Source organism: Lepisma saccharinum, chromosome 17, assembly GCF_977018435.1.
Source record: "Lepisma saccharinum chromosome 17, izLepSacc3.1, whole genome shotgun sequence".
NCBI lineage: Eukaryota > Metazoa > Arthropoda > Insecta > Zygentoma > Lepismatidae > Lepisma > Lepisma saccharinum.
Window position 1 is genome coordinate 41,931,192 of NC_139245.1, and position 13,781 is coordinate 41,944,972.

The window sequence follows — 13,781 nt, forward strand, 5'->3', positions numbered from 1 at the left end:
AATAAGTTCCAACTGCAATATTTTTATCACTATCCACTTTCTAAAGTAATTTTGTCTGACAATGGATCTCAATTTCGATCAGCTGAGTGGAAGAGTTTTGTAGAATCGAATGGAATAAAACATGTTACAACATCAGTGTATTCACCTTTCGCCAACCCAATTGAGCGATACAATAAGGAAATAATTAGGCTACTAAGACTATACACAAAGGATAATCATCAGCAGTGGTTTAAACACTTAAGTGTAATTATTGGACTTTTAAACAGTTCGGTATCTGAGGTTACAAGGTTTACGCCGAATGAATTGTTTCTTCATGATAATGTCAAGAATACAGTATTTCATAAAATTAATTGGCCATCTGAACTGGAGAAGGTGACGTGGCAAAATAAATGTCTAATGGCAAAAACAAGAATGAAGAAAAGGGCTATAACCAAAACGAAGAAAGAGGATGGAAGGAGTATCACAATCGCAGTCAACGATATTGTTCTTGTTAAAAACCACGAGAAGAGCAGCTTCCTTAATAAGAAAAATCACAAATTTCTGGATTTATGGTTAGGTCCTTACTTAGTTAAAAATGTTAAGAACAATTATGTGGAACTTATGTCTCTAGATGGGAAGAAATCTGTAAATAAGCAAAATTTGTCTGTCTAATGTAAAGAAGTTTAATTGTTCAGCCGACAGGAAAACAGAGTTGCTTAAATTGGCTTAAATAATTCTTGAATGTAGTTAGGTTAAGGTAACTACGGGCACTTCTACAATGAAAAATGTTGGATATTTGCATCGTCAATAATATTGTTTATTCATTTAATGTACTGAATGCATGCAACTAAAACAAAATGAAGGATATGTCAGTCAAGTTTGATTCACGGAGTTCATAGTGAACTGAATTAATATTGTTTGAAAAAAAAAGTAATTTATGTTGGAATTTAAAAATGTTCATAAGTTTGGAACTAAATGTGGTAAAATTTTCGATATTTACAGAACTGATATAAATCGAAAATTTTCACCCGGAAGGGGTGCGTATTGTGACTGACCCAAAGATGTTCGTTTATTTCATTTATTACGTTTTGTTTAATTTTGTGCTTAATACGCACGATGATATATCTATGTTATCAATTTCTGTTTTGTTATATTTTGGAAAACGTTGTTGCATTAATATGATGTATAATTAATTATAATCACATTATTCATAATGTAAAATTACGATGTATACATTTCTATATTATTTTTGACCATAGCAACGAAAAAGAAACAAAACACAGTTGATCAATAAGGTAAAAATATATGGACATTTTAATTAGTGAAGTCCGAGTTTCATTGAAGTTATCAAAATCCTAATTTGCTATTTCGTAAAGTGAATACTATGATGCTTCGTTGAAGTTCAAGAAAAAGGCTTGCTTCATGTGCTAACCATTCCGCCACAGAGGTCGGCCAGTTCATTTTCGAGTCATACATACGCGATACAGAAACGCGTAGTGAGAATTTTGATTATTAAGTCATATTTACTTTTATGAAATAACGAAGCGAAAGTGCAAATTCAAGAATTAACTTGCAAGAAAATACCCAACTTTTAATGGATGGAAGAAACGAATATGAGGTAAAGTGTAAGGTGACTGTCACTTTTCCCTGCTGTTGAAAGAGTGCAAAAATGTTCGTGGCATTAAAATCATATTTCCTGACACAATCTAAACTACCTAATATTTAAATTCTGTTTTTGGAAATAAGTTAAAGTGAAATTTACTTGTAACATTTGCATTCTAATATCGAAGAATTGGAAAAAAGAGTAAAATTCTGTGCATCAAACTATAGATATTCTCAGTTATGATTGTCATGTTAAACAATAGAGTAGGACTAGAACCCGGGTCTCTGTCATACCGTGTCATTGCTCTAACCACTGAGCTACCGAGCCGGCCTGGCCTCGCCTGACCTTTCGCTATCTCTGCTTTACCTCCGTGGAATCGTCTCTGCTAGTGCTACCGCAACGGTAACTGCTGCCTTTGAATTTCAAATAGATTAGGAGATTGCTTTCGTTGCTTAAAAGTAGGAGGAATTTATTGAAAAATCATCAGAATTATCTGTGAGCTGAGTGTTGGTAGTTTTTTCATATTGATTAAATTATGAGTAATGGCAAAATGTGTTGCCATTTTTTGCGGTGTCCTCTTTTTTATGACTTTGTCCTCCTTTTTCACCATGCTCTGTACTCTTTTTTAAATGTGTGTGTCTGGTCACCCTAAGAACAACTGACTGTCTGAAACGAAAGGACACAACTATCGTGCTACCATCTACAATTAGTTTTGCTTCACCAGCCCCTTGTTCGGTCGCTAATGACAATGGCGTGCCCAGGACTTTTGTAATGCCGGGATATGCCCGTAAAGAGAGGAGTTAGGTTTTATTTCGTAGTCAGTACAAGTACATCCTTTCCTGCAGATGATGTTTTTTGTATTTTAGAAATGCCGATCCAAAGGGGCTGAGGTTATGACTCCTACCAATTCACTTCAATTTCATCAGTTGTTTCCGGTTTTCATTTTTTAAAACATAATTTATTTATCAGACAGCAAGTTACCTTAGGTGATAAAATTTTTTGTAATCTTGTGTTTTTACAATACTAATTGATGAAAAAGCCAACACGAGCGCTTAGCGACAACTATAGCAACATGGAGATATATACAAATACCGCGAAACCTGACCTGCCTAATCTATGCACGTATGCATCTAATAGCAGAAATAAGCGTGTGAACAGGTTAGGAAGGTTAGGTTTAGTGCTGTTCGCGTAGCTTGCACAGCAGAAAATAAATACCTGACGCCAAAACAGTCAATGTGACAGCATATCTCCAAGTGTAGGGCTGATCCTTTGCGAAGACACTAAGATAGCAACCTCTCATCCACGTATTGCACCCTGGACTGCATTTTACAGACTAACGAGGCTCTGGCGTCTGGACTCACACCCAGTATAATCCTATGTGGGGATAGTGTTGTGTCGTCCCTATATGTTTGTCCTTGTTCCTTCATCCATCTCATTTTATCACCATTCATCCTCATCTTCGCGGTTAGCCAAAACTGGCAGAAAAGCGAAGTAAAATGAACTAAATTAATAAAATAAAAATGCTACAGCTGTCGCTAGCCGCTCGTGAAGCCAACACACACAGTTCGAATCATCTACCTAGATGGCACTTACTACTACAAACAAAACAACATTGAATTGCTAACTATTCAATCAAACTGGCGAATTTGCATCGGCAAGTTACTTGACGCGGCATCTTTGCTGCAAATCTTAGACAACATAGATAGGGTTGTGTATTGAATATTAAAAAATGCACTCAATCAAATATAATATTTATTTGTAGAAAATATACGTATATAAATATATATATATATGAGGCATTTATTTACAAGGATAGCATTTCTTCATAACTGTCCTGCTCATGCCTACTGAGGTGATTGATTGTATTCAGGAAGAAGTAAAGTATTACAAGCGAATACGTTAACTGTCATTGATTTTAAACATTAACATGAAAAGAAAAAACATAAGTTTCTGTTCACTTATTAAATACGGAATGTAATCCTAAAATAAGGAAGAGAATGAAAGCAAGATGAATTAAAAACCATGAAATTCAGAAAACAAAAAAAAAAAAAATGAACATAATCTTGTTCCAAGAGTCAAAGTTTTGTTTTGAACTGAATTTATAAAACATACATTAGACAAAAATTTCACTTGATACTTGAAAATGACATTCTAAAATGAGAACTATACCATGAAGACAAATACATATACACTTATAGTCAATTGGCGAATTCTGGTGTTTATCTATACCTTTAGTGTCTCTCCTATTTGAAGTGCTTGATGCGATTGGTCTATGAGAGATTGTACAAAATATGGACTTAAATGCATTAACACGAAAAACGTGTCTCTTGTTTATAAGTGTAATTACGGCTTTCAAAGACTGTAGTGAGATCTGCCTATATAGAAATTTTTCAAAGATAATGTGAAATCGAATTAAATTTTGGCTCTGGTTCATTTTGGAACATATTTGAGCTTTTATATTTAAACAGTTTTAAGAAAAATATTTTGTATTTTTGTCAATTAAGGAAAGAACGGCAGTGGTGTTTTCATATAATCTTAACACACTGTTAAGCAGATCACACTTTTTAATCTTCCTGCCAATAGTATTTGTCACTGATATAGTTGTATTTACTAAATGCATTTGTATTATTGATGTAGTACACCTCAGTACACCAATTTCATCCACTATCGTCACTAACGGGTCTTGAGTCAATTCTTCTCATGCCGTCTTGCACCCATGTCTATCGTGACAACATCTTCTACTGGTTGGCGAATACGGCGATTTGGTGAGATGTAAATGACAGGTTTGGAGGGTAAAGTGTCTCCTAACCATTTCGGCTGAAAAATAAAGAATGTGGATACATGGTATGGATTTCAGTAAAGAATATTCACTTTCAATACAAACAGCGAATAACAGAGGGAAAACTACAATTGAAGCATTCCACCGAATAGCGCTGTATGGCACTTTTGGGAATGTGCTGAGTTACCAGTGAAATCGTGCTGTGGCCCTGCTTCTACAGGCTACAAGCTGGCCAGTCATAAGGTCGGATGTTGCCCAAAGATTGCTACTGTGTTTACATAAGGTTTTATGTTGTTTCTACTGTAGTCCAGTAACATACAACAGGTTTTATTCGTTGTTCTCGCTTTCACTGAAATGTGCCGTACAGCGTTATTCGGTGGAATGCTTCAATTGGTAAGAGAAGAATCTAACATATTTTCAGAGCTTGAGATCGAGTACAGCTCCAATTTTCTTTTTCGGATATCTGCTCTGATTGGACTTTCTTTTGTAGGTAAATACATACCATTTCTTTCCATAATAATTGGCATGTCGTCGTATCAGAACCAGAGGAAAGTAACGTTGGGGTTAGCAATAGCTGAACCTTGCCTAGCAAAAAACCCAACTCAAATGAACTCCAAAAATGTGGTTTTCGGTTTTGTTTAACGAATTTCCTCTTTAAGAGCTCTTGGAGTCAGATCGATATATCTCCACTTCTAATCCTTAGCAGTAAGGTGGGGTCATGCACCGCCAGTTGACTGACTCTTTTTAAGAGTAAGACTATTCCTAAGAATACATTATTTCCTCTCTCCTGCAAATTTGATAAATTGGAGTTATGTCCCCCTGGTTCTCACATGACGGTATGAAGTTGTGGCACTAGAACACATACATTCTGGTCAGATAACATTTATGTGTGTTTTCACTCAAATGCCAAAGGAATTCGGTGTTCAATTTCCAATGTGCAATGTACAATGTACTGTACAATTTTCGGACAAGTAATACAGTAGAGTTTTAGTTGCGATTAACCTGTATGTACTATATGTACTCTGACCACAAAATTTAAAATTCCTTACTACTATATTGCAGTACATTATCTGGCATGCCACTAATGTTATTACATTGGGATTTGTGTTAATTTGGATTCCTCCACTTCTTAGCATTATGTCAAATGGAAATCAATGAGTTTAAAATCGATTAGTTAATTTTGGCGAATAATAATTTACACCACACAATTCCTACCATACCTTAATTCGCTGTGGCGAAGCTGGAATCTGTTGTGGAGTTCTCGGATACCGTGGTAAATCAGTCACAATGGTGTGAGGGGTGAGGGCTTTCCTCGACATAACACTGTTGGTGGGAGTGAAAGCCGACGATGCCCTCCCTGGAAAGAGGAAATCGTGAAAGAAATAATATTCAATTTATTGTGTATAGGTGTTGTCACCTAGTCTATTTATTTTAGAAGCATTTTGAGATGTGATTTATATTGCATTTAAATTAAATATTGAACGTAATTATTTTATACGTTATAATAATATTATTTATGTTCCATTGCGAATAGGACAGGCAACACTACGGAAGTTTTCTAAGGACTAAAATAACTTTTATTCAGTTTTTATTCAGACACATTCGAGTACTGTTCTAATCTATCTAATCTGTAAATGTAGCGTAACCCAAAGCTCTCTGAATATTTATTACATGGAATAAGAAATCAAAACTGTAATACTCATAAAATAAGTATTGTGCTTTCACTGACAACCAATGACGATGAGATATTCTCAGAGTGTAGAAGAGATAGGTGCTGGAAATATTTTAGAGTATTTGAAAGCTAATGTTATTCTTATGGTAACGGAAAGTTTTCCTGAACAAACGTAGTTGATGTTCCAGTAGATGGATACAGTTCAAGCTGGAATTAGAATACGGGAAGGTGATAAAATATTTAAAAATCTACTATCAAGCTTAACATGCATTTGACAGTCTTGATTTATGCCATGCGATAAGTAAATACACTCACTCACCTCCTTTTATCAGTGTGATAGCTTGTGGAACTCCACTTTCTTGTGTCTTGTTTTGAGCAGCGTATGAAGTTTCTCCAAAAGCTCGATCCTCTTGTGGAATCCTACAAGTCGCGTGTTCTCCCATGCAAAGGTGGAAAGCTTTTTTCCTTCCCTCGATTTCACTGTATGTAAGCTGGCGGCCATTTTCACGTCCACACCTTGTTGAGGCGTATGCCGAATATCTGCAGTCGTCCGTCCTCCGCAACATGTCTCCATGACAGAGTTTCGACTGGAAGATCTCTAACTGTCTTTCTCCCACCGTTGGTCTCGGAGAGGTAATTCTCTGGTGTGCACGGTTCATGTCTCCTGCATATTGCTCCACTTTCTTCGGTTGCAGAATGTACTGCACGTTGCATGCGCAGGGGGCTGATTTCGCTCGATGCAAGATGTTCCTTCTCGTGGTTTCATTCTTCATGCTGGGGTTTGATGAAGTTGTTCCGTTTTGGAGGCCACATGCGGTATTGGCTCCTCTGTAGAAAGGTGTCAAGGAAGTAAGAACTGCCCTGGGTTTCATGTGCATTTTGCTCCCAGTATCGTACCCGTGGGGACGAGAAGCTGAAGACCAAGTTATGGCTGCATCTACTGCTCTTCTTGGTGCGACTTCTTCAGCCTGCAATCTTGGAGCGTTGCGAGGCACTGAACGTACTTCTTCATGGCGAAGAAACACGGTCGGCGACAGTTTCTTGGATTCGACACTTGAGTCGCTTTTCTCAGCATGAATGTATCTATGCTGGGAGTAGATTTTCCCAGCTTGCGTGGGTACTGATTGGGAACCTTCAGCTACCTTCTTTTTGCAAGTTTGCATGAACAAAGAACGCTTGAAATTTTCAACATGGTTCTTGACCGTCATCTTCTGGGATTGCTTATCTTCCTCTTTGGAAGACATTTTCGCGGTCGAATTCACTTTCTTGGAGTTTGCTGACGCCAAGCGACTTACAGAAGGGTATTTAGCGAGCTTCTTGGATCCTTCTGGCGCCGTCTTAGGGCGATTTACTGAATCTGCACATTCTATCTTCACAGGGAGACCTTCATTCGACTTTATCTTCGTTACTTTTGCGTTTCTCTTCACCTTCGACTCGGGAATCACATCTGCTCTAGCAACAGCACCTTTTACTTCTTCATCGCAGGTCTTGGACTTTGGACGAGCTTTACGAGAAGGGGTATTTGTTTTATCTTTCTCTGCATTCGCATCCTTTGTTGGAGTCTGCTTATCGTGTTCACAGTTGCTGGAACTTGAGCTGGATATTTCATGTTGGTTATTCCAATACGAATTCATCAAAATCCTGAACATTCCACTAGCATGTCCAAATTTTTTTGATTTTATCTCCTCGCGTACACTTCTACAGTCCAGTTGCAACAACAAAGCTATCTTCTGGATACACTGTAATTAAAAAAATCATAATAAATTAAAATAAAAAATCATACTTTACATGATATTTGAAATGTTTGTTCAATACGTTGTGGTTGTAGGTAAACAAGAAATATACTCTTTTCAATTCTCATTACTGTTGTATCGGAAATGTACAGTCCTGCATTATATCACATCTGTAAGGGGCGGGGGAAGGGGGGTATTCTTTTGTTGAACTACAAGTTTTGATGGTGGAGGTACCAAAAATGATAAAGTTCTGCGATATCAGGTTAGAAATCGTAGAATATAATTACAGTGTGGATCTTGAAAAAACAGTTTGTATTTTAAAAGAATAGCTACGCAAGCCAAGGTGGCTCAGAATATAATTCAATGATCAAGTTTTGCAAATAGTTTTTTTCTTATTATTATTCTTCTGAGAGGGTGGCGTTCGAGTACCATCAGGGATCGTAACACCGGGAAGAAATTGGTTGTATCTGGAAGTATTCTGCTCCGAGCTCCATGCTCTTCGCAGAGTGCTCTTTTTGTATGGCAGAACTCGGCGGTGCTAAGAATGTTGACAGATTCTTCACCTTTTAACGATTTAACTTCTTTTGCAAATGCAGAAGCCAAGAGCCCATCTCATCCGTGCGCCCCCAACAGAAGAGAATGTTGCTCCAAGATAGCACGGAATTGAGACCGCATGACCTGGCAACACGCGAGGGCCTGCGTTTTACGCAGCGAAGCAGCCACGTCGCTTTCAGCCAGCTTCGACGTTGATGGTCCATATTTCAGTGACACAACGACGCCCGTTCCAAGGAGCACAAGGGAACATTGCTTATTGCAGGCAGAATTGCCGAAACAGACGATAGAGTTTTCCGTTAATCGGGACGCTTCAAGCTTCAGCGACTTTAAATGCCCGTCTTTAAGGGTGTATCCTCGATAAGGACCCGAAGACTTCCTTCGCGGGCGATAGGCTCGCTCGCCTTTCGCTAACCGAGCGGTTGTAAACCAGGTTGATGGGTGATTGAGGCTAGTCTTAGTGAGCTATCACTGGAGACATAAAACGAAGACTCCGGGTACACACAAAAGTAACCCCCTTTCCCATCCGATCCATTGTTTTACAGCTTGCTGTATAAGTCTTCGATGTGCTTTTTCATATCCAGTTTCTCCAACTTGTAAAGTTATGTGGCCCTCTTGGATCGGAATTGTACGTTTCACTATTTACGCTTCTGATGTGTCTCATAATGACAATATGAAATCGTCTCGGAGTGACTTCTTGGTTTTAAACTCAAAATCAATAGTTAGCTTTCCATTTACGAGAACAATACTAAAAAGATAATACAATATATGTTGGTAGAGCTGGATTTGCAGGATTGAATCTGATATAAAGTACTATTTTTCATCATATAACCTCTGCGCAAGGCGTAACTTTCCAAGTACCTAGGTACAGAAGAAAAATGTGATTTCTTTTGTATCTTAGCAATGCTGTAGTTTTCAATACAGCATTTACTTGTCTTTCAGTATCGGAGCTAATGCGTAGATATATCCTTACTCATGGGCACACACTGAGCACATCGTATTAATAAAATAGCAGAGAATAGAGTTTGGCACAATTCCTTTCCTTATTTGCTCTGAACTGTTCGCAGCCAAAATGTTAGCGCTTTCGCCTTTGGTGCGAACGATCTCGGGTTAGAGTCCCAGTGGGAGCCCCCAAAATTTCGGCGTTGACCCAGCGTCGTGGAGAATTGGGGAGCTACTTGAAAAGAAGTAGCGGACTCCGGCCTCGAAAGCCAGAAAACAGCGGCGATGGGACTCGATGCCCTGACCACGCGTCACCCAATGAAAAAGCCGCTCTGGAAGGCACTAGCCCTTACGGGGCTGTTGCACCATGGAGTTGTCCCTATTCCCTCCTTCAAAGCATGCCATTCAAACAGTGGCGTAGCTAACGGACATTTGTATTTGGTGAACCTCATCTCTTTAATCCAAAAGTGTTGGGATTGTAGGCAGATGTAAGCCTAGTTACCCAATTCTATATTGTTTGAGCCGTGCTTTAACATGCCAGCTATGTAATCGCGATGTTGAACATGAGTGACGAGTCAGCTGAAATGGATGAAATAACTAACACTGTGACACGCACATGCACAGAATGGGAGTCGAACCAAGAACATTCAACGGCAAAATCAAGAGCGCTTAATGTACTCAGCCAGCGAGATTGCCGGACGCTTTACTGTCGCTATGCGTATTTGTATGACATATACTATCTTAGTCTATACGTTGGATTTACAAAGTACAAAGAAGAGTGAACATTCCAATTGCAATTATTATTCTTAACTACCAAAATTTGGAGGGCAAAATTCTATAACCATTATGTATTATTAAAGCAATTTGCAGATACCAACAGATCTCGGTTTCAGGATGATGATAACAAAACTAAGAAATTTACTTTCAAACTTTGCACAATCGAATACAGTCATCGGCAATATCAAATTTTCAAAGGCAATTTCTTCCACCGTCGTAGAGTTTTGCAACACATAACGCCATACTGGGAAGCTAGTATTTCAGGATATATAGCCTATGTCCTGTTTTTATTGACGGTAACTGTACATGTTGACTACTGATGAAATTTAATTTTCCTGTTGGCAAATAATGCGATACACAATCACGTTATTGGATATCGCGTAGACGATATACTTAAAAATCACACCACATCACACATAATTGTCACTACATCGGTATGCCATGTTCTCCGCATCGTTCATTAAAGCTTTTTACCTCCGATTTCACATCCTTGTGCAGAGCTGTTCTCATTTGCAGGTTCAACGGCGTTCTATTTTTCCTGGTAACCCACGGGTGCACCATCACCTGGGACATTTGGATCCTTTCGCCCGTTTCTGGAGTTAGCAACCTTTCCACAAGGTTTTGAAACTCTGAGGGGAAAAAAGAAGTTATTATTTACATTATAGAAAGTAATAGAAAATGATGAACCTATACCCTCATTTAAAGTGGCCGTTGCCATCTTTATTACAGTCTCCACATGAATATCTACATTCTACAACTAAAATAACATAGTGAACTGCGTTTGGTCTATGGCGTTGGCCTTCTCACTCTTGGCGAGTAGAAACTATGCAGTGTTGCCGCTACAAACCAAGTAACCTCTATGTTGTAGGGAAGTCATGCCACGCACGATCTACACAGGAATGCGCTAATGTACAGTCACCGGCAAAAATAATGGGACACCTAGGTCCTGATATACTCGCTTCCCAGCAAGGAGTCGTGTGTGTTGCCTGACTCTAAGGCGGTGGTAGAAGTTGCCATTGAAAATTTAAAATCGTCTTATCGCCGGGAACGCACATAACGCCTTGCAGGAGTGTTTCAGGATTTAAAGTCAGCCCAGCCAAAGAATGGACTTGAGGAAACTCAGGCCTTCCTCCTCCAGTTCAAGGGGGTTGCTGCGCTGCAAGCAACCAACGGAGTCCGGTCAAGCCATAAAAATGTCAGGATATAACGAATGAACCGGCTGTCGGACAGGCACATTGACCGCCATCGCACAAGTTTGCAAACGACAGCTCTGTCAAAAAAAGTGGGGAAAAAGGAGGGTGTCTTCCAAAAAAGGGAGAAGTGACCTTGAGTGGACCAATCACGGAGCCTTCCACTTGAAACAAGGGACCCAAGAATAAACCGTGTTGTGCTTCACTGTGTTTTCACCCTTAGGCTTCGCTGTGCTTTACCTTGCCTGTTTCGAAAATTTACTCCAAACGAAAAATTCGGCAACGCGGAAAACCACGAGAATTTTCCCTCACCACGGCAACTGGACAAAGCAGGATTGGTTCAGCAGTTCATGTGACCCTCCCTGGTTTTCGACAGAAAAGACAAAAATAGAATTTCTAAGTCCATTCTTTGGCCGGGACCACTTTAGGTGTCTTATTTTTATTGCCTGTGACTGTACAGCTCACTAACCACGATCATAAGAACCTTCTTCTTTAAGGGTCGGCTGAACCTTTGACAGACACGAGCGAAGACGTTTTCGAAATTTCTCCTCTTTCGAAAAATCGCTCCCTTACAAAATCTGAAAAATTACATCTGCTTAGAATTTCTTCCAGACCATTCATGCCAATCTTCGTGTGGTTTGCTATTGCTGTTGTCTCGATAATCGCAATAGTTTAAGAAGCTTAAGTACTCACGAAACTATTGTCAATAGACAACAGCAAAAAAAGCAAACCACACGAAGATTCACGTGAATCCAAAAATCTTATAGCATTGTTTATAGCAGTCAGTACTTTACACGGATGAATTTCCTGTAACATTCCGGTTAGCACATGTGATTGCGAGAACTTTTGATAATATATACAGCACGAAAGGCAGTGCCTGGTGTTCACAATTGAAACAACTAATTTATAATTCAATATGTGCACTGTATTTGCTATAAAGTATGTTTTTAAGCAGCGCAATTGATTTGTACCTAATACCTTTCTGTAGGAAACGTCAATCCTCTCGGTTGAATACTTATCGGCTTTCAAATTTGTGAAGTGAGACGTTGTTTACTTCTCACTCGGCCGCAATTACATCTGCACTCGTGATCTAGAGGTCGTTTCCGATTGGTTATGCTACGGAAATAAGACCGATTCTATCCTTGAGAAATGACATCTGAAATGCCACGAGATTTTCCACGGTAGTATTTCAGGCATAAATGTTAAGCAAAATGCTGAAGAAAATTCTTTCGTCTAAAGCGGACGTTACAGCAGTTGCTCAAAAGAGTACAGTAACCCCCGAATTACGTAAATTCGCAGTTACGTAATAAATGTACGTAGCTGTCACAAGATATTATTTTTATATGAAAAGTTTGATTTCAGTTTGTTTTTGTATTCTTTCATATATTTTGCATACTTTTATAGTTTATATCCGAGTAAATACTGCTGCATGATGTTTCATTTATAAAATAATGTTGTGTAAATAATTATATACAGAGAATATACGAGGGTTAAGTCATAAGTCATGGCAGCTATTTTTTTCTCACGAACAGGGGACAACACGAAAAATCTACGATATACGTTTGAAAGTGAATGGAATGTACCTTCGAATGAAGCCACCAGATGAAGTCTGGATGCAGGAGACTCTCGTAAGGAAGAGGCAGATCACAGGACATTGGACAACAGTGTTTTATTGTGGCATGAACAACAAGTACACAAGACAAGACTGTTTAATAACCTTCAAAGTATTCACACAGGTTATCCACTGTCCGTTGCCAGCGATGGGGCAGGCGATTAATACCATCCGCTGCATGTGCAGCCTTAACGTGTGCCACCTCTCCCCGAAATACTGTTACGATCTCTTCTTTGTTGGCAAACCGTTTCCCACGCAATGGCTTCTTCACTATGGGGATGAGATCATAGTCACATGGACTTAGATCAGGAGAATAAGGCGTATGTGAAAGAACCTTCCATCCCCACCGCCGTAAGCGACGCCTAACAATGTCCGCCCGCCGTATGAGCTGTCGCGTTATCGTGTAGGATAAATTTCGAATGCTGTCACTCACCAACTGAACTTGCGTGCATGCTTACTATCCCGCTGTTGTTCACATACACCATCTGGTGGCTTCTTTCGGAAGTACATTCCATACACTTGCAAACGTATATCTTAGATTTTTCGTGTTGTCTCCTGTTCGCGAAAAAAAATAGTTGCCATGGCTTATGACTTAACCCACGTAAAAATATATATAATAAATATTGCAGTTTCTTACGAAATTACACTTAAGAAATTTACAAATTCGGCTTGCGTAAAGGTTTAGGGAACGCATTACTTACATAACTCGGGGGGGTTACTGTAGGATGCTTCGAAAATAGCTTCGCTAGCGTCGGACAAAGATCCTGCCAAGCATCAACAAGGAAGGATGAAAGTACAACGTAGCAGCAGAGGTCATGCAAACGTTGCTCCATTGGTTTCCATTTGCCTCTCGCTGTCGATTTCCCTCGTTTACGATTGGCTCAGGAGTTGCCAAGTCTTAGCTAAGGCGGGAAGGACAACACATTGTACCAAACCGGAATT

The 13,781-nt window shown here is 39.1% G+C and overlaps 1 protein-coding gene across 1 annotated transcript in view; it reads right to left on the bottom strand.

The window, feature by feature from the left end:
* Positions 1-3,317: 3,317 nt before the first annotated feature.
* Positions 3,318-13,781, bottom strand: part of LOC146001283 (uncharacterized) — a 245,719-nt gene continuing 235,255 nt past the window's right edge. Inside the window, exons 5-8 of the mRNA XM_083138583.1 lie at positions 10,512-10,666; positions 6,353-7,772; positions 5,582-5,718; positions 3,318-4,399 (exon numbers count right to left, since the gene is read on the bottom strand). Coding sequence (XP_082994709.1) covers positions 4,271-4,399; positions 5,582-5,718; positions 6,353-7,772; positions 10,512-10,666 — 1,841 coding nt within the window. The 3' untranslated portion in view covers positions 3,318-4,270. The remainder of the gene's footprint in view (positions 4,400-5,581; positions 5,719-6,352; positions 7,773-10,511; positions 10,667-13,781) is intronic.